At 39.3% G+C, this 22150-nt stretch overlaps 1 protein-coding gene across 2 annotated transcripts; it reads right to left on the bottom strand.

Moving 5' to 3' along the window:
* Positions 1 to 269: 269 nt before the first annotated feature.
* Positions 270 to 20879, bottom strand: LOC127365674 (solute carrier family 35 member F5). Of its 2 annotated transcripts, none has more exons than XM_051404034.1 (16): positions 20729 to 20879; positions 19237 to 19328; positions 18739 to 18880; positions 16588 to 16737; positions 15691 to 15753; positions 15438 to 15519; positions 14561 to 14754; positions 11976 to 12057; positions 11723 to 11810; positions 9622 to 9686; positions 9391 to 9495; positions 9026 to 9185; positions 8723 to 8813; positions 7792 to 7946; positions 5060 to 5160; positions 270 to 2199 (listed from the first exon to the last, which is right to left on the bottom strand). In XM_051404034.1, exons 3-15 carry the CDS (start codon positions 18871 to 18873, stop codon positions 5079 to 5081), a joined length of 1452 nt encoding a protein of 483 aa, XP_051259994.1. In that variant the 5' UTR covers positions 18874 to 18880; positions 19237 to 19328; positions 20729 to 20879; the 3' UTR covers positions 270 to 2199; positions 5060 to 5078. The 2 variants fall into 2 exon arrangements, with proteins under 2 accessions (XP_051259994.1, XP_051259995.1); XM_051404035.1 differs by having other exon boundaries at positions 14561 to 14751.
* Positions 20880 to 22150: the final 1271 nt, after the last annotated feature.

Genomic DNA, 22150 nt, shown 5'->3' with positions numbered 1-22150 from the left:
CGATGACGCGCCCTACTCGGAAGCAGCAGGGCGGGGTTTTTGTAGAAAACTTGTGGGAAATGCGTGTGTGAAAAAAACAATGCTCTGTAAACACATAGCAGAAGTTTAACACTGAAAGAAATGGCACTGAAAATGTCCTGGTTAAAACAAATGCCAAAAGAGTTAGTTAGGGTTGTACTGAATTAGGATACTTGCATCTTTTTGGGTCCAATCCAGGCACTAGTTAAAAGAAATACGATCCTGTAGAGATACACCATTAAACACAGAGATTTAAAAAGATATATTTTAATAGTGCAGTGTAAGTATGAAAACAGACTTGCAAAATAAAAGTATAATTCAAGAGCTGAGGTTGATAAAAGGAAAGTTACTATTAGAGTCTTTTTCCTGGCCTTCTTTTAGATCTGACAACATCTTCATTAATGACACTTTAAAGGAATTGCTCGGATATGAAAGTCAAGACAAAGAACCTGAGAAAGAAAAAAAGATAATCGCGTAAAAATCATATACAGATTCCACAAGCACCGTTGATAAAAGATGAAAAATAAAAAATGTTTTTGAAGTCTAACCAGACAACATGGGAAAAAAATTACCACTTTGTAAACCAATTACCCTAAAACAAAAAAACTGTGACAGAAGGATGGACAGATTGGCAATAATGAACATGAACAAGACGAGTTTATATCTGTCGCTTAAAGTGCTCAACCCGTTCATTTACCTCCTCACTTCCTCGACTTCCTAGCTCCGTCAGCGGTGAGTGCCATAACAACACACACTCCATAAAGACGCACACGCACCGGACGTCTCCTGAGTGGAATAACGTTGACATTTAACCTTCACCTGTAGTGTTTTCATCCTGGATTACATGACAGACACTGAGGCCCGCTAAAAGAAAGGCTCTTTTCTCATCACATGAAATCACAAACACAGTAAATAAATCTTTTTTTTTTTTCTTCAGAAAATCATAGATCATATACAACAGTCCAATCAGTCGCAAAGTAAAAGAGAGAATTTGACTGCAATGCAAACTCTTCCTCAATGATACATAAAATATGAAGTGATAATCTCAAAAGGAGGAATCTGTAGTGGTCATAAACAAAAAACATCAATACTCTGTTAATGTGTCACTGTGTACAGTATTTACACCCATTTTGGAAAAGGAAACTGCTCACACAAGCAGACCGTTATTGCAGCAAGGCATTTTGTAGCTTATAGCGGAAGGCTTATCGTTTCATATTCAAACACAATAGATCACGTCTCTGTCACAGTTTGTCTTCATGATCCAGCGCTGTCAGAGGTACTGCAGGGAACGAGAAAATCTGTCTGCGAAGGGTGTGACGCTTTTCTCGTTCAAGCTGTAGTGTGATTTCATTTTTTTTCATTTCCGACGTACAAAAAGAAAATTAAGACTAATCCAAAAGGAAATAAAAAAAACGAGGGGATATTAAAATGTTAGATTCTATCAGGACAGTGTTATAATACCTCACACATAGAGGTCACTCAGAACGGTTCTGTCATTATCCGAGCTGCCAAGGCTGGTGACACGAACCCATCAGTGTGCAGCGCCAGATGGCACCGCAGATCCAGATGTTGGAATTAGTGACACTGCTGCAGTGCGGTATAACATTTAAGGAGATCTGTGTGTATGGAAATAACATACCGTCAAAGGCAGCCAATTAAAAAAATAAACTCCTCACATACATGTCTGACAGATTGATCGTCTGTGAAAACGCGCTGTCTGCTTGACACACACACACACACACACTCTCACAAACAAGCAGCAAAGGCTTCAAAAAGGCCTACGGACAAACGGCGTGACGCCAGTACGGACACCGTGTGCATCCTAGAAAAATAAGATCTCCAACTGATTTCAGAGTTCTAACACAGTTTGCTCTGTTAGTGTTATAATCAAGTTCAACATGTACCGTTTCATTTGGTCACGTGACACTATAGTAATCACTGATAATGTCCAGCACCTTGAGCACCATAAAGTTTTCTTCTTACACAGCAAAAAATAAAACAAAACGAATACGAATCTCAGTCTGTGACGACTGAAGATGTGAAAATAAAGATGAACTTGTAGAAATGGATGCGCCGTCTCAACACTGTAGAAAATAAATAGATTTCATATGAGGCACTGGGGAAGTTCAATGTCTCTGAAAGCTTCCAGATTGTCTTCTCAGCGAGATCCACATTCGCCACCTTGGGAGACACAGAGAATATTATGAGTGAAACAAAAGCTATGTGTACTATATTGTGTACAGACATTTATGGTTGATACAGCAGAACCAGAGATATCGATATTTATTCTGTGCATTCTTGAACCGCCAGCGTCAAGCACGGTTGAGGAGCGAGGTAGCAAGACAGCATAAGTTAATCCTAATGTTAAAACTACGTGAGTTGGCTGAAAACTCGGTCTCTAGGTGAGTTTTTTATATTTTGTGAGTGAGTACTCCGTTATCTGTGTCTGTTCAACCAAACTAAATTATCTGTATCTGTATTCATCCTGGGAGTGGGCGGGGCTTAAACCAGACATGGGCGGGACTAACAAGGTGAAATTAATATGGGTTGATCAAAAGTTGCTATATTTATTTTGGAAAACTATTCAAAAAAACAGCTTCAGAATTGAGCTTTAGAGTTTTTGATCAATATAGTAAAATAAATATTTACAGAACATGTTTTTTGTGCTTTATTTATTGTTTAAGAAAATTAATATTGACACATTTTACTGATATTTTAAAAAAGTACGTAAAAGGTTCATTATCCCTTCAAGATACTCATTTCAGCAAAGTACTCGTTCAGCCCTAATGTTTAGTTTTAAAACGAGACGCCTGTTAAAGGATCTTAAATACACAGCAGCTACATACATCATCCTAAGAGCTACAAGCCTCATGTCCCAGACAGAAAGTCCTCAAAGGACACAGAGGTCATGTCCTTTTTTCTGGGGATTCAGGGGTTTTGGCAACCCGGGAAGATTTTACATTCTATAGTTTAAAAAATGAAACATTACACTGGGTAATGAAGTATTTCAAGACTCAATATAAGTCAACAAAATACATAAAGAAGTCTCCTGACCAGAATTGTATTTCTTACACTTTAGAAAACATTTAAACCGTCACATCTGGAAGTCACATATAAATGTGTATATCAGGGATGTGCATTGGCAAAGATCTGGCAATACAATACATTTCACAATACATATCACAATTAGGGGTTAGGAATTAATAAACTGCGATATATGAAAGCAAAGCCATAGGTTGCAATTTTAGTAAAAAGTTTTACTTTGAGATGTGATTGAGATTGAGATTTGTGTTTATCACAGTCCCTGTAACATCCAACATCACAGCCGGAGGAGGTTTAAAAAAATAAGTATCAATACGATACAAAATATCGCAATATCAAATAATTAAAAAGTTGCAGAGACTTCTTTTGGTGCGTTCAGGGGACTCAAGACCTCAGCTTTTTCTCTTATATATCTAATAGATATCCTTTGTATCGTTTTGAGCTTGTGATGGGTATTGTTAGTATTTTTTTGACATTGTACAGATGAAGCTGTCAATCATTTAATCAAAAAGTCAATCCATTAAATAATCATCAGTCGCAGCCTAATGACACACAGACATGCACACACATGCACTTGCTCCTCCATTAGACACTACACACCCAGCAGACAGGCTTAAGTTTGTCCTAAATTGCACAGTTTTCATTCCCCACTAACGCCTCTATTAGAAGCCACATGCTGAGTTCAAAATCTCTCTCTGCCCTGCTGGCAATTACTCTGTGGGTTTGGGAGGCAGATGAGAAAAGCTTGACTAAGCCTATGAATAGTGAAGAGGCAGGGTGGCTTCGCTGAGATGCAGACTTTGAGGAGTGGGTGGCAAATCACTGATCTAAAATATTTATGTGATGATCATCCTTGTCCTGCTCGTCTTGTGTCTCCTCTTACTCACCACCACGTCCAAACACTGAGGGCGCCAGACGAATGCTCGACAGATGTTCAGAGAGAAACAACTGAATGAAAGCGGAGAGGAGGTAGCAGGAATCCACGTCAACTACTGTAAAATCCTCACTGACTGGGACTATTATTATTGTTAAAGATAGACGTATTGATTGTTTTTTTGGCCACTGGGGGGCAGCAGAACAAGCTGAAAGCAAAACACTGACAATATTATCACCTTATAACGGGGGTTCTAAAGCTCATTTCATCCTGTATCTGCGATTTAGGAAGTGGTAGCAAATTCTCTGGTACGCTGATGTGTGAACTCGGCAGCAACGAGACAAACTGTGTCTTCTGCGCTTAACGTCACCATGACAACAATGTTAACAATAGGGAAATAAGCCACATTAAAACCACATTCAGGTCCAGGAACATTGTGGATCAGGGCAGGACCTGAATATATATAGTTTACTTTAGCTCCAGTACGTTCACCAGCTCGCTGCTAACTTTGTCTGTCTGCAGTGTGTTTTTAGAGCTGAAACCAGGTCGAGGAGAGTTGCGAGGACGAAAACCAAAACAATGAGCTAAAAGATGTTAAAATATTGTCCAAAGCTGAGGGGAAACTGCAGAGTCGGTGACAATTCACTGTGAGTTTGTCACCTTGTACACGGTCATTGTACACTTTGTTTATATTTAAATAATTATTAGGGCAGCTTTAAAATGTTCAAAAATACAGAAGAGGCAGTTAGACAGATTTTTTCCCCTTTTGTCAACCAAGTCCTTGATTTACTGTATCTACTGTGCCTTATAAAGTAGTAGCATTGCATTTTAATTGTGTACTATATATTTCAACATAAGAAGCTGTCTCACTTTACAAAAAATCTAACTGAAATAAGTTGCTGTTTGTGAATTACTTAACGGCAGCACTGTAACACACCGAAGGCAGTAATTTAAAGTTCAGTTGTTTTTAAGTTTAATTTTCCAAATTTTTGTCAAGGCTAAGACTCAAACAACCCGGCTGATTTATGTATAATCACACTCACGCACACACTAACATGCACATAAACAAACACACCAGTGAACAACACACAGGTCAAAGCCAGGAAGAGCTGAGTGATCATTTACTTTGTGTTTGACTGTTGGATCACGAACAGAAGCTTCCTTCGTTGGGGGACACGGTGTGTAGAGGGATAAGGCTTTCACACTGCTCGCTGTCTTCTGGCAGTCTGCGGGCGGAGGGAACTGGGTGTCAATCATCATCACAGTCATCATCTTGACAACCATCATTATTATAATCATCCCTCAGCAAACGGGAACAAACATTCACAGAAGAATGGAGAGCATAACTGCCGCGGAGAGGAGAGTCAGTCGAGCATGTACATCTGATTACAGACTTAACTTAGCGAGGCTGCGAGCTACAAATTGAGTCTATTGTCCTTGTGAGAATGTCAGAGAAGAAAAGACTCTTAAGTGTGCGTGTCAGAGTTAAGGTCAATTCATTTTTTATAGGTCACACACCACAATACAACTAAACTACAACTCACTTTCTATTTAAAACTTTAACTTTTTAAAGGACTAGGCTGAAAAAAACCCATATTTTTTGTTTGAATTTTGTCACAAACTTGACTTGAGTGTAAGTTACCTTAGCCTGCTCCCAGATGTGTGTGTGTGTGTGTGTGTGTGTTTGAACAGAGGTAACTTCCATTTTACTTTAACAAATGGAACAACACGGGAGCAGCATTTTCACCCATTAAGTGTACGTGTGTCTATGTACACACTTCTTGCACTTACGTCACAGATGCCATAGTAACCACATCTGAGGCACTCAATGTGACTTTGAAAGCAGAGAGACACCTGGAAATAACTGCTGCAGTGAGGATGTTGTCATGTGATTAACTCGATAACCACCGAAGTGGCTGTTTTTGTTCTAGTGGTTGTGTATGTGAGTCACCTTTATTTTTTATAGCCTGATAATATATTAGGCCATTAATTAACAATAAAAATAGAACTGCAGAGACTTATAACCTGCTTGAGATAGATAATTCTTTAGAGAGAGAATTTAATCATCTTTATGTGTTGTAGAAGTTACATATTCATTGTAATGAAGTTGCAGGGACAGAAAACACCCTTTTGTTGGTGTGTTGGTATATTCAAACATGCTAAATGCAACTTTTTTTCAATGACGGACATTTTTTCTCCAGATTTTGGATGACCAATATCTCCCACACATGTGGCTCTTGCTGCTGATAAACACCCCCTGTTGCCCTGAGGAGGTTGGATGGACAATCAGATCAGTCATTAGGACCATTTTTGAGATCATTTAAAGACTGAAATACTTTAACTGTTGCCTCACTGTGGAATCTCCCCGGATGTCCACTCTCTATTGCAGCAAGCAGTTCAGAAGCGGAGCGCCTTCAAGCAGTCTGTAACTGAGTCGAGTTGTTTTGCTGTTATTCTTTGTGTTTTTACAAGCATATTGAATACATGTTTGAAGCTCATTAAGATGTGGTAACAGATGCCTTGTGGTTGGACTTTACTCAGTTTAATTATTACTGCAGAGACCAGACGGGGGTCTTGTTTCTGCATTTCCTGAGAAAAGAATATTAGCAGCAGAAAAAAACGTCTCTGTATCCCTCTCAGTTTTTTTTTCCTTCTGTCTTCTTTCTCTTGCCAACTCAGGACTTTACTGTACAAACAAGAACAAATTAGATTTGTTCAGTTTATGTGTTGAGAAAAAGTCAGGAAAAAATGAAATGCCAGATCAAATATGAATTTTAAGTCAACTGTCATAAAATATAGACATTTACATACTTTCATGAGAGAATTTCATATGAAAAAGTAGACCTGGTGAGATGCAGTCGTACATGACTAGGGATGGAAATCAAGAACCGCTTCCAAACTGTCCAATCAACAAGAATCCTACACCTCCAAGCTGATCAATTCCTTTTTATCAATGCCGGGATGTTGTTGGAAAACGAATGCTGAACAAATATGTCATTTTATCCATTTTAGATGATGACAGACAGACTGTTGCTACAATTAGCCTTTTTTCTACTCTGTTTCTACACAGTTGGAGAAAAACCTGCGTAGACCTACTTCCATACAGAAAATTGATTGAGAATCAATAAGTGAATCGATAAAGAATCAGACTGTAAAGCAGAATCAACAATGGCACTGATCAAGTCTTATCTATACGCAACACAGGTCATATTAACTGCAGGAAACATTTCAAATCATCATCAAACGTGTTCACTGTGAAATTCTAATGAATGATAAAACGATAATGAAACGATTATTCTGTTTAAATTAAAGTGAGCTTCACAGGAATGGTAACAGATAGTTGTCTGTTTCCATCTGCTGATTCAAACACTCTTATGTAAATTATTATTATTATTATTATTATTATTATTATTATTTATAAGCTAAAGTAAGTGTCAAGGTCTTTTTATTTATGAGATTAAAACCAAACTGGAAGCTTTGTCAGGGACAGAAGGTGTTCATGTTTTGCTCAATCCTCCCTTGATCTGACCATTTAGCTCTAAATTCAAGGTCTGTCTGGAAACAGACAAAGACCGAAGTTTTCAAAATAGTCCCTGTTTGTGTAACCTTGCCAGAGAAAGTTGTTTCAGTTTTCTCTCTAATGGATTAGACAAGGAGGTTCAAACAAGTGTGAAGTCTCTGCAAGTGTTTTTTTTCCTATAATGAAACCACCGGCTGCCTGAAAGGAAAGAAATCAATCTAAAAACGGTGTGCTTGGAAAATGACCAAAACAAATATGGTTAATGTAATTAGTTGCTGATCCAGTGTCTGAGCTGAATACGTCTGTCGCAGGGTGCTCAGACTCAGACTGTGCGTACCTGTGAATGCGATGCTTCCTGCAAATGAAGACGTACACTCTCCTCAGCCCGACCAGGACGGGGTCCCAGTTGTTGTAGTGGCATAAGAGCGTGGCGATGAAGAAGGAGAGGAAGACGGGGACCGCCCCGGCAAAAAACAGCCACGAGAAACGTACCTACACACACACACACACACACACACACACACACACACACACACACACACACACACACACACACACACACACACACACACACACACACACACACACACACACACACACAGGAAAGTACTGTCAGTACCGGACTTCAGATTTCAGAACCATTTAAAGGTTCAGTGTGTAACATTTACACTGATCTACTGGCAGAATTCAAATATAAGTTTCATAAATATATTTTCATTCGTGTATAATCACCTGAATAAAGGAATTGTTGTGTTTTCGTTACCTTACAATGACCTGTTTTTATCTACAGACGCTGCGGGTAGCCTTTAATGTTTCTACAGTAGCCCAGAAGAGACAAACCCTGACAAACACGGGCTCTAGATAGAGGCGTTTGCGTTTTTGGAAGGGGAGGGTGAAGCGAGGGAATTTGGATCTGCAACTACACTGCTAGATGCAACTAAATCATACACAATGCAACTTTAAACTCAACAATTTATAAATATTTACTCACATTCCAACATTAACTTGAAACACACATCCACACGCTGTACAAACTAGATGAAACAAAAACAACTTGGCTAATACAAACATTTCATTTATTAACATTTCCAGACAAAGTATTAAACAAATAGAAACTGCTGTCCACATTACCTAGACTTTTCTTTTCACAATCTGCTCTGATCTATTCTCCTCAAACTGGCGTCTTGCTGACGCCAAACAAACATTATCTTTAATCTTATTTCAAAGTCTGACTGAACGCTGTTGAGTACCAGCGTTGGGAAACTTACCTTCTGCATGCAAATATCTGCCATAATAGAGAGCGGGATGGTGAGGCTCAATGCCAGGGTCCCGATTAGAGACGATGTGAGGAAACAGCCCCTGTGGAGAGAGAGCAGCGTCACCAGACACAGCCTTAAAATGTTTCTGAAATAGTGTATATTCCTCAAACTGAAGATCTGTGAGATTAGTACACTCATCAGAGAGTCAGTTTCAGTGTAGAAAACCACCACAAATGTCTTTAAATAAAATGTATACTGTAATGATTTTGTGCCAGCATTGTGACCTGAATAAATTAGGGGTCAGGTGCTCACCAGAGCCAGAGAAACTCAGAGAGAACGGTCCCAATGAGGCCGTTAATGAGGATGTACGTCCACACCAGCTGGCTGGGAAGCTCAAAGGCCTCGAAACCCGTGTAGTGGAGCAGAAGGAAGCCAGGCCACAGCAGCAGCAGGTTGAACAGACCCACAAACCCTGAGAGACACACAGAAACTCCAGCTCAGAAAAGCTCTAAAGACACCTTCTGTCGGACAGCTCAATGGAATAAAAAGAGTTAAACAGTGCAGAGGTATAGTATTTTAGTACATAGACAGGGTGCAATCTTTGTTAAGAGTATTGTTAATGGCTGAAATAGCTAGTAGACGTTTTAAAAATACTAATATACTCAGCATTTGCTTACCAAAGAACATGGGAATGTCAAGCTTATCCTCCCGATCCACTCGTCTCTTGATCATTACGATGTAGACGGCGTACAGCACCGCTCCAGCCAGCGACCACAAAGAACCTTCATAACAATGTAAAAGTCAATTATGTTTAGAAAGAAGGTTTCAGACTGTATTCATTCAACACTGTTAGACAAGAGAGAAAAGTACAATTTCACTACAAAATAGTGACGTGTCACCGTGGTTACCTGTGACGCCTTTCTCATCAGGGTTGTCCATGCTGGAGAAACTCACGAGGGCAACACCTCCCATGCTGAAGGAGAGAGATAATACACAAACAGGTCAACAGGACTGTTGCAAAGCTTACATTTTAAAAGGATGTACAATGTTCACATATTCCAGCCCAGTATCCCTTGGAATAACATCCAAATTGGACAATTCTGCACATGGTTTGACCTTTATATACATTTTCTTTCCAACATGTCTCATCTTTTAAAAAAACTCCTGTATTAATAAAGTAATTGTTCTATTTATGTAGCAGTGTAAGGGTGTGGAGGTCGGGCGGGTGGGGCATCTTTGATATAAGAGACCGGAGTCTGCATCCCATCACAGACCTGTAATTAACAATTACTGTTGTTATTAACCAGAACCACAATCATTTCACAACCAGAACCTGACTGTATAAATTCTACAGGGTTCATGGGGCAAGTGGGTCAGAAATCTACTTGCCCAAAGTCCTTTTTTACATGCCCCTATACAAATAGCTTTGTTTATAAGCGGTTATTAAATAACCATAAAATTGTTGCTGGCAAGGAAAGGACTGACTTGTGTAATAAAAACAACCATTTCATTTATTAACATTCTGAGACAAATACAAAATTGAAATAGGCGCCTTAGGCAAAAAATATTAAATATGTATCAGGGATGCATATCAGGGAATAGGCCGAGGCCAGGGGGTTATTAAATGAGAGCTACTCGGTTCAAATTTTCTATGTTGCTGGCAGGAAAGGTCAGGGCATGAGGAGTTACCCCTCTCAGGACAATCAACATTTACAGAAGATTTTCACAAAATTTGGTCAGTAGTTGTTAAACCAGCCACAAATGGAGTAAGGAAAAAGTAGCATTTACAATCCTAAAGTTGTACAACCCTGTGTTGTAAAATGACAATAAATGGACCTTAATATGATAGTGAATAATCACAGAAGCTGATTTGTGTTGACACTGCTGGCTGTTATGGTGGGCGACTGGACGAATACATCGGCTATTGGCCGGTTGTTTTCTTTTGGCTGATTTTTGGGGCATTTTTTGTCATTTTATTTAGCTAATTTAATGGTCTGCCTCTGAAGAATAAGAGCCGCTCAGTGACAGACGTTCAGCGGCGCAGCACACACAGCCAAAGAACGAGTGACGGGAAGAACAGCTGCAGAGCCAGAATATCACATCTGACTGCGGTGAGTTAAGGGTTTATTTCCACTAGTTGGACGACAGGGAATACAGTTACAAGGTGATTCGCAGAGGCTCCAAACAACAGCATACACATACTAATATATCGGCAATCACCGATTGGTGGACTGACGGTGGCCGGCTGGAAAATTTTTACATATTGCCCAACCCTATTGGCTATCATATCATATACTTTTAGAGAAAATAACTTTGAGGAAGTTGCAATTTCTCTGATCTCTGATCAGTATTACGAGCTTTTAGAGAACAGAAATAGAAACATAAAGTATGGACACACATGAGGGAGACACATATAACAATACACAGATCGGCCATAACATTATGACCACCTGGGCACCCTGACCGGTGCCATACCAACAAACTGCTCTGCACTGTGAGTTCTGACCCCTTTCTATCAGAACCAGCATTAACTGTTTCAGCAGTTTGAGCTACAGTAGCTCGTCTGTTGGATCTGACCACACGGGTCAGCCTTCACTCCCCACCTGTGCCAATGAGCCTTGGCCGCCCATGACCCCGTCGCCAGTTCACAGCTTTTCCTTCCTTGGACCACTTTTGATAGGTACTAACCTGTGCAGACCATGAACTCCCCACAAGAGCTGCAGGTTTGGAGATGCTCTGACCCAGTCGTCTAACCATCACAATGTGGCTCTTGTAAAAGTTGCTCAAATCCTCACGCTGCCCATTTTTCCTGCTTTGAGGAGAAAATGTTCACTTGCTGCTGTTCCTAATATATCCGTGATAACGGGATGATCAGTGTTATTCACTTCACCTGTCAGTGGTCTTAATGTTAAGGCTGATCGGTGTACTCAAGCAAATATGTGCTGAGTGCTGAAACCTCCCAACATGCCCCTCTCAACTCAACTGCCAACACTTTCATTCAGCCGTTACCTCAGAGCCACAGCTAACAGTTTGGACAAGGTGAAACGGTCGCTGCTGTTGCTGGGAAATATGGCTGCTAAGATGAGCGTGAACAGGCCTGAAGAGGGAGGAGAGAAAGAAGAGTGGTGAATCAGACGAGTCAAAGCAGTGGGTAAACTATATATGATGGCTAACACTACCTGACCAAGACACATTTCCCTTTTAGGTACAATAGTCTCCTCTTTACATTGTGCATACTGTTTTCATAGAGTGGGAGAGTCACCTGAGGTGGATGACAGAATGTTGACAATGGCAACCTGCGTGTCGGACAGGGCTTCCTGATAGGACAGGTTAGCCAGGAACCACTGGAAGAGAAACAGAGGCGATGATGTGACATTTTCTATCAAACTGAAAAGAATATATGTATATGTTTACAGCAGGATGCATTAGAGTGACAGTACAGGGCTCGAAACCAACTTTTTCACCACCTCAAAACTCCCTAGAGGCAGTGTTAACATCGTTTTAAGACACTTTTGTTTATCTGCATCGTAAGCACCGACATTGACCAATGACGATTACTTCATAATGCTACATAATCGGGTTGATTAATTGGTCTACCACTATCTTACAGTACAACAGTCCCGTGCTAAAATACCATCTAAACTCCCAACCTTTTTTCTTAATGGATCCTTTGTCTATGTTTGAGTAAACTGACGACCTCTGATGTTTTATAGATATTTAATTGATTATATTCAATGCATAACAACAAGAGTAGAGAACAACTGACAAACTGCATTGAACCCAAACAGTGAACACAATAAGTGCAGGAAGTTTGTATAAAACGAGCAACTTGGAAGAATTTTGAGCAGAGATGAGTTTTCCTGAATTTTAGGAACTTTTTATACAGTTCTCTTTGTCGTATATATATTTTTTAGCTCGTGTTCAGGTCATCACCGTGCCCACATTCTGTTTATATCTTCAATAACAATAACACTTTTAATAGTAACTATTTCAGGTAGTTAGGCCAACTGTGTATATTTTTATGTTTTCTTCCTCGTAAAGAAGAAGGCCTTGCGACCCCCTGTGAAGCTCTGGCGACTCCAAAACTGTAGAAAACTGTACAGAACATTTATTTCTGGGGTGTTGGATTGTTTTGTAACATAAGGTGTTCCTGTTTTAATATCCACCACTAATGGAACTGAAGTTAATCCACCAAAATGACAAGATATCAATACAATCAAAAGTCCTTGCAAGACAAAAGCTAAATCTAATGTGTGATCACTTGTATATTGTGACAATGTTATAGCCAGTTTCAAACCTTGGACTATAATAATTCACAAACTTTTAAAAGTCTTGAATCCACTTTAATATTTCCCAGAAGTTCTTTATTGTGCTCAGGGAGAATGAGTCACAAATTAAAAGCAGTTCATCACTTGAAAAGGGTACATGATTAATGACTTGTATTTTTGGCGCTCATAAACCATCACTTTCTGCTCACTTACATAATCCATATGTGTCAAAGGCACTTTTCTTTCCCACAGTACTAGCAAAACACATTTGTCGCCACCTGACAACCAAATAACACATAAAGAATGATGTTTAAGTGTGTGTGTTATTAATTTTGCTTCATAAGAAGTGACCACAGCCAGACATAAAAACAACAGACAGGACATGTGGTGCCGTAGAGATGTGCTTTGATGAGCAGCCCCCCCCCGTACTGCTCCTATGTTATTCTACCAGAACGTGCATGAACATGTGCAGCATGAGCACGCCGCAGTGGGGACAGTGATGTTGGTGATTAAATAAAACTGGAGACGAACATGTTGTTTGAAGCATAGAAATGAATTCAACATGTGTGCGAAGCCTTCAGCCTGTTTTTTTTGTGGCCACTTGGGGGCAGCAGAAACACATTGTGAGATACCATAACCTTTTGAGTTGACATGGAGAACTTGTTACCAATGCAGTTAGAGAAAAACATTATCATTCATTTGAAGTGGGGTTTCTAACCATCTGCTGAATGTAGCTCCATTATTCACTCTCTTTTAGCTCTGTTTTTTTCTCTCTATCAACTCTTCAGCTGCTAAACGCTCCTCTATGTTCACCAGCTAGTCTCTACCTGTGTCTGTCTGCTGTTTGCTGCTGAGCTGGTAGTGTACACTGGGTCTCTGGAGCTTTTTCAGCTGCCTGTTGTGGCCAGAAACGACTCTTGACTGTGTGAAGTTTAAAGGTCTTGGTGACAGACCCTGAAAACCCTTCAGTTCCATGTAACTCTTTAGCCTCTTTTAGCTCACAGTTCTGCTTTTGCAGCCCTCAAATTGACTTACTTCAGCCCTGCCCAGTAGCCAGTGTCAAACCAAGTTAGCGACTAGCTGGTGAATATAGCAGAAAATCTAGCAGCTAAAGAGCCAGATAGTTTTCTCAGGGGTTGGAGGAAAACAAGACTCAGAATGGATTATGTGCTGTGAAAGAAGGCAATTGTATGCTAATAGACTAGCCATAAAATCTTTATAAGCCAGTGATTTGTGATGGCTGTGCATCTGTTAGTCTGTGGCTCAGAGTACTGCAATCTTAATTTTTATAAAAGCTTAATGTATCAATTAAAGGATTCAAATAGTGCTGTACTGTTACTATATGACAATCAATGCTCTTCAAACACACATTATTGATTTATTGTGTTAACCAAAAGTTACTTTTTTCTTCTGTTTTTGAGTCTGTGGCTTTAATCTCTCTCCTGCCACTCTCCTTCTTAAACTAAACTGAAGATTTTTTTGTATCTCATGTATTCCGCAGCAACATTATGTATATAATTTCATACAGCGCAGTAAAGTAATATCAAAAGCAAAAACATTCCAGCTAACTTGTACTCACCACAAAGCAGAAGAAGAAGCTGATTTTGGCCACATCAGTGATGGTTAGCTTGCCCACCGTGCGCAACATGGCCTCGTGGTCCTTGGCAGCTGGGTAGGACATGCGAGACAGTTTGGCCTCCAAGGCTTGAGTAGAGGGCAGCTGACGCACTTCCATGATATTACTAAAACGCACCCGCTGCTTTTTGGAAGCTGCTGGGAGGTAAAAATGAGAGAGGAGTGATTTAACGGAGGAGGGGAGAAACGGGTTTTATTTAAATTCCCTAACAGAAAATGTAATACATAATATACTATACAAAATATCAACCTCATCAGGCTCAAATGCATGACTGGGTTGAACAAAAGCTGTGTCATTTTAAACACAGACGCCAAATAACAAACACAACAGAGAAACCCTAATAAACTGTCTCAGAACCTTTACTACGGAGCTTTGGCCAGCTCTAGAAATTGAGGTCAGTAACGGCTTTCCTGAACTGCATCACTAAAAAGCCAAAAGAATAATCTGGTTTTTCCACTGCTGTGAAATACAGCCAGGACAAAGAGAGCGAAATCCTTTTGTCCGTAGTTTAGGTTTTTATTATGATGGTATGAGAAAGAAAAGAGACGAGAGAAAAGAAAGGTTGCATAACAGGTCAGGTAAAAGTTTCTCATGTAAAATATTGTATTTCTTTAATATTGGCTCTAAACAATGATGTCATGTATTTTCACAGCTCACCACTGCCCTCTGTTGTTGACCAAATCGATGAGGTTATCAATCAGAAATCAGACGAAACTTAAACCCTTACATTGTATCAGTAAATTCAGAGGGGGGTGCAATGTTGAGACAACATAATAAATCAGCTTCATGTTATTTCAGACAACATCGACTATGTACTCACAAGATTCACAGTCCCCAATTAAACAGTTTGAATGCTCAGCAGGTACATCCTGGAACTTCACTGGAACATACAGTGGTTCACTCTGCACGAGAGAGAAAGAGAAAGTCATACGTTTATACCGTAGACGCTGATAGTCATTGTTTATGCGTTTAATAAAACACTGCAGACACATGTGCTTCGTTTAGTTGCACTTGTAGAACTAGTTTACTGCTCAGAGTCATAATTTTTCGCAATTTGCAATTAGACTTCGTACCAAACAGTTGTTCACAGTGGTGTCAGTGGTGCAGGGTGCAAAGTAGGCCTCAGCATCAGCAAACTGCAGAAACAAGCAAACCATCAACTTACAGACAAAAACCAAGAAATCAGATTCTGACTTTCTGCTGCGGTGACTGAATTTCCCAAAGAGTCATTTAAAAGTTTATCTTATCTCAAAGGAAAGTTTAAATCCAGAACTTAAAGAAATGTTGAACGTGCATAAAAATGGCTTTATTTGTCTAAAACAGCATTCTGCTGCAGCTTCTAACTGAGCATAGACACAGTGAAATTGGGTGATCTTTTATGCCATTAAAAACCGAAACATAAAAAACCAATCATCTAGACCAGGGATCTTCAACTAGCAAACCGCATAGTAGCGTCAGAACTAGATAAAGTTGATTAATATTTCCTGCTAATCAGGACTGCATTCTGCAATTACAGGTTTTAACTATCACTCCTCAGTGAGCTGCCTTCCTGTTGGAGGTCTGAGAGCATTTACTAGTTAAGAATCTAGTTATTTTTATGGATTTCCCTTTTATTCTGTTCACATTGATACAGGCTAATAAAAAATGACATTAATTTTGTAAGAGAATGAAAATATTAAACATTAATAGGCTTATTATGCCTACATTATTATTGTTATGCTATTCTGGCCCCCAGACTGTAGTAGTTCAATATCCCTTGTCTAGAAATACAGTCTGCCCTGCTGATTAAAAACAGACAAAATCTCTCTGCTTAAGAAAAATAAAGTCAATAAACCTCATAGAAGGCACGGTTTGTGATTCTGTATCACTGAGGTTGTGTAATGCACATAAATGTTTGGAGAAAGAAAACAACATTTAAAACATTTAAACACACTGCCCCCATGTGGTGAGAGTGTGGCTCAACTACTTACAAACGCAGAGCGCCTGCGCTTCAGACTGCCAGTGCACTGCTGCCTCCAGGGCCGCCACAGCAGGAAACCCAGCAAATAGAGCACAAACATGGAGGTCTTGGTGAATGTGCTGAAGAAGGGTTTGTTGTACTCCTGTCGCTTGAAAATGTACTGCGGGAAAGAACCAACAAGAGGAGGCTGTTAGGATATCATCTTTTATTGGTTGACTTAAATATGTCTTTAAACTTTAAGTTTGTCTAGTTAAATACAGTTCTTCCTAAGAGCATAGGAGGAGAGGAACAAATGCTATTTACTCAATTGATTGTGACACTTGATACTTTAACCCCAGGATGCACAGCTCAGGTACCCAATGGCTGTAGTTACTGCTGTATCTTTGTTTAGTTATTAATTTACTTTTTCTACATTTTTTACCATGACTCTGTATGTTAGCAGCTTCCCTGTTGTTTTATGTTGCCATCCCAGCCTGCTTTTGTAATGGTGCCACACTGTGGCGTCACAAATATTACATTGTACAATATATACAATATGTAATTATCGTCTGTCACGTTATCAACTTATTGTATGAAAAAAAAAAAAAACTGGACTGGACAGACCCCACTGAGGCCCTCTACAGGAGAGGACAGAGGGGGCTGTTCTTTCTATGGAGGCTCAGGTCCTTTAACATGTGCACTCGGCTACTACGGATGTTCTACCAGTCTGTAGTGGTCAGTGTCATCTTCTGTGCTGGGGCGTGTTGGGGAGGAGGCATCGGAAACAAACTGAGCAAGCTGGTGAGGAAGGCCAGCTCAGTGGTGGGGACAGATCTGGACAGTGTGGAGACTGTGACTGAGAAGAGGATGAGAGGGAAGCTGAAAGCCATCATGGACAACCCCTCTCACTCCGAGCCTCAAAGCGCTTCGGAGGCTCATCTGTGCCATCAGCCATCAGACTCCACAGCACCTCCGCTGATTGAGACTGTTAACCTGCTACTGCAACAGTTTTTTTCTTTTTTGTTTTGCACAATACCCTGTAACATTGTGCATGTATTTACCCACTGCAGTTATCCATCTGGATTATATTTCAACTTTATTGTATATAGTGTATATATTTTATATATTCTAGATTTCTACTAGATTTCTATTCTAATCTTACTTATTTTACTGTATTTTTTGCCCTTTTCCTGCTCTTTCAACTACATTCCCCCTGTGCCCAAATTTGAAGTTCTCCTACGGGGGATCAATAAAGGAACACCTTATCTTATCTTAAGATAGGAATTGTTGTGTTGTTGCACTTGCTTGATGTTTGGCTGCTTTGGCAAAGTTGCTGACTCGCTAGTTTTTGATCATAAGTTATGTAATCATAACAAACGCACAAGTACAGCTGTCCGTATTTATAACAGTGGTATTGCAAGTGAGGGCACCAAACTGCAACAAATAGCAATATCTTACATAATGTTACTTTAGGAATTAAAAGTTGAAAGGGTGTACTTATTATGGTCATTACATCAGCGGCAAAAAAGGCTCTTAAAATGACAATAATATGGTTGATTGCAATAATTTCTGGGACAATATATTGTCTAGAAGTAGTTGTTGTGGGATGCCCGGATAGCTCAGCGGTAGAGCTGGCGACCCATGTACCGAGGCCGAGTCCTTGCTGCCAGCGGCCCAGGGTTCGAATCCGATGTGCAGCCCTTTGCTGCGTGTCATCCCCTCTCTCTGCCCCCCTTTCCTGTCTGTCTTCAGCTGTCACTACAATAAAGGCAATAAAAGCCCCCCCAAAAATATACTTTAAAAAAGTAGTTATTGTGACAGGCTAACCCATTTAAGATGTTTATGTTGGACTCTGTGAGATGGTTTTAACTGTCCAGCAGGACAGAGAGTAATAAGAGGACCTACAATGTTAAATACTTACATATCAATGTTAAGGAAGTTGCAGTATTGATATTTACTACTTATAGATTTGAGTACTTGGTCAACCACTTGTTGGGAGAGAAAAGGGCAAACACAATTAATCACAAATGTTTCACTTGCACACCATAGTCGGCTGACCCCATAATGCACTCTGTGCTACTGAGCACATCTGCGCCTCCTCTTCTCATCTCATTATCTCGTACTGCAACCCACCTTGCAGAAGCAGGTGTGGCAAACTGACTGACTGAGACAAAGTCCTTACTGAGGTCAGCTCAGAAGAGGCGACCCAGATGACATCCACCAGCAGGAGTATCACCACGCCCAGGGCCATCCGCCTCCGCTGGGCTGCGGAGCTACCCTGAGAGCTCATCCGGTTCATGATAAACACCCACTCCATCGGTACGCTGCCGAGAGATGCATGGATGAACAAGAACATATGAGGTTTCTATGAAAGTGACATACTACCAACAGAACTACTACAATAATACAGTCCGTACGCTCTATGTCTCATATCTTACTCCAAAAAAATGAAATCATACAAATATTATGCACAAGTTATACGTCACTTTGCAGAAATTCCAGTATGGGACACGTAAAAAAACCAACAATATCGTTGTAATTTGAAGATCTTTGTGCTTTAGACTGTTCCTCTGTTCCATTTTACAGCAGCTATAATCGATTAATCAAATAAAATAAGTGACATATTTATCAAAAAAGGAAATAATACTCAGATAATACCTTTTTATATCACCATACACACCTGTTTACCAGCTAAATGTACACTCTGAGATGTTCTTTCCAGATGATGGCAGCAAATCGAGAGCAACCAGAGGACTCACAGTTAACAAACACCTGCAACAAAAAGAAAGCAAGAGACAATGTTACTCTCTGGTTTTTAATAACAACAACTAAGACTTTAAAGTAAAGTAAAAGTTTTAGCCCACGCTGTATTTAGGATATTTCCCACTGCTTTACCTTGCTGTCAGTCTTTCAAACTGAAAACGTTTATATCTGGTTTAGTCTGGTGGCTTTTGTGAGAGCATACATGGATATACCGGCTTCAGTTCCCCCTGTTGGAAAGAGCTGTCTGATTATCTACATAAGTACCTAATACAACCCCGCTTCAAAGAACCTGAACTGTCCCTTTAAGCCCAAATAAACACTTTAAAAACCCTCTTGGATCAGCTGCATTGTCACAAAGCTGAAAAGAGTGCTGTTTGTCTGAGCTCATGACTAGTTGACCTTTCAGAAATACACAGACGCTTCAAACATGTGATATCTTCTAGGACATGATGCATTGCTGTCGAAGCTAAACTTCACTCTTGATGTCGGGAATATTATTTTTCTGTTATTGACATTTTAGATTTGTTTTCCAGTGAGATATTACTGAAATTATAGTGTGTCTCTGTTGTTATAAACATTACTGTTGCAGCTCTAAAAACATCATTTTATTTAACAGATTCAGTTCTTATCCAGTTCTGAATTCAATTCATATTTATTGATTCATTGCAATATTGAACAGTTAAAGCTTAAAGCACATTGCAGATGTTCCTCATGTGGTGCAGGCCTAACTGTATATAAAGTAGTAAAACATCTAAAAGCTGTAAAATGCAAATACTAATCCAAACATCAAACAAGGAGTCACACTTCCTTTGCTCATAATAAAGCAGGACTTTTACTTGTAGTGGAGTTATTTCACAGTGTGGTATTAGTACTGTTACTAAAGTAAAGGATGTGAATACTTCTTCCAGCACTGCTCACAGTGCAAATACACCAACAAGTGACTCCAGAGCAACTTATTAAAGAAGAATATGTCCACAGCTGTACTTTGAGGAGTTGTTAAATGGAAGTATCAGGTGGCAGCGAGCCTACAGTCCGCAGAGGGTGGTGCACAGTAAACACATTTGAAGAGTAAGCTCAGTAAACAGGTTATTTTCCACTAATAAACAGCTCTCTGTGTGAAGTTCTCGAGGTCACATGAGCTCGCTTTCTGCAACAGCTAGCATGCAGAGCTAGCTTTTTTTTTTTTTTTTTTTGACTGGAGGTAAACAAGTGAATGCTGCAGCTCGTGTTTTTAATGTTATCTCATAAAGCTGGTTAGCTCACCGGCAGCAGCTGGTTCGAGTCCAGCTGATGTCAGTAGTAACGTTTGACCTGTTTATCACTATCAGACAACTAACGTTGACGAGCTAAGCGCTAAGTTTGGCTTTGATTAACTCATCAAATACTTAATTAAATAAGTCTTTTGGTACCTGGAGGCCAGAGGAGGTCACGTGGTTCGCGCCATTATTTGCTCGTCTTGTCGTACGCGGATGAAATGTCGACAGAAATCACAGCTTTTACGATAAAAACACTGACAGCCCGACGGTTGTAAACATTAGCACACCCTCCCCTCTCCGTTATCAGGTGACATCACTTATGTGGCGCGGAGGCTTCTGGGATATGAAGTCTTCTCGTCACACGTCGTATTCGTTCATTATTTAGTTGTTTAATGTTTTTAATGTGTGCAGTTAGAGCATTCAAGTTGGAGTTTTATATTTATACCACAGCTAAATACTCTATATTATCTGGTTATATGGCGGAGAGAGGTATATAAACATTATATTTTTTATTGTTTTAGCCCTTTAAAAAACACTTCACATCACATTTAAAATTAATTATAATTCTAAATTATTCTCTTATTTGTGATCCAGATAGACACACAGCTTTCACCATCTATATCAGTGGAAATAAAACTTATTAGTGTGGGTTTACAATAGATTATGCTCAATATTTATGACATATATCAGTGGTTCCCAACCCCTTTTCTATTATTTAGTAAACTGACATCCCCTGACTCAGTGACATATTTTATAGATGTTTCATCTTATATTCAAAACTGTACAATGATCCCAAACAGTGAACTCAATAACTGCAGGAAGTATGTGTAAAGATTAGTGATTTAGTTGAATTTTGAGCAAATGATGTCCTGTTTAGGGAACTTTTTATACAGTTATCTGTCTGCATTATGTATTTTTAATCATGTTCAACAATCAATTTTTTGACAACAGGACAAATAACATGGCTGAAGAAAATCAAACATACACATACAGAGAACAACTCTCCACTAAAATCTGTATTTAGTAGATAATTATTAAACACATTGCTGGCGTGTTACAAAGAGGAACAGATGTATTACTTTCCAAGTGTAAATATGGAAAGATGTGATAAAAAATCTATCTTTTCAAAGTATCATGAACTGTATATTTGATGCAGATCACATCAAGATGAAGTTGTAATATAAACAGATAGTCTAACCCTCTCACTGAAGTTATTCAGCGTACAATGGCTCCATCTTCTGGCAGCAGGGACGTTGGATGTTAAAATGTGTACTGTATATTTTTTATGACACCATAGAAATCACCAGAACATACAGTTAAACCTCTCTACAACATTAGAAGATATTTCCCATTTAAAGTTGAATTAAACTGTTTTCACTTACACTTATAGTACACTTTTATTTTGTTATTTTGTTTATTGGTTTATTTTTAGTGAAGCAGAGAAGAGAAGCATTTGTGTATTATTAAGGAGGCATTTTTGTTAAATTTTTTACTTTACTTTTTATTCCCTTATATTCTGCTTTTATTTTGTATTTTTGGTATTTATTTATTTTTGCTCTATATATTTTTATACTG

The sequence above is a fragment of the Dicentrarchus labrax genome, unplaced genomic scaffold (assembly GCF_905237075.1).
Source record: "Dicentrarchus labrax unplaced genomic scaffold, dlabrax2021, whole genome shotgun sequence".
In the NCBI taxonomy this organism is placed as follows: Eukaryota; Metazoa; Chordata; class Actinopteri; family Moronidae; genus Dicentrarchus; species Dicentrarchus labrax.
The sequence above is the reverse complement of the archived record's forward strand: the minus strand, read 5'-3'. Positions and strand labels throughout refer to the sequence as shown.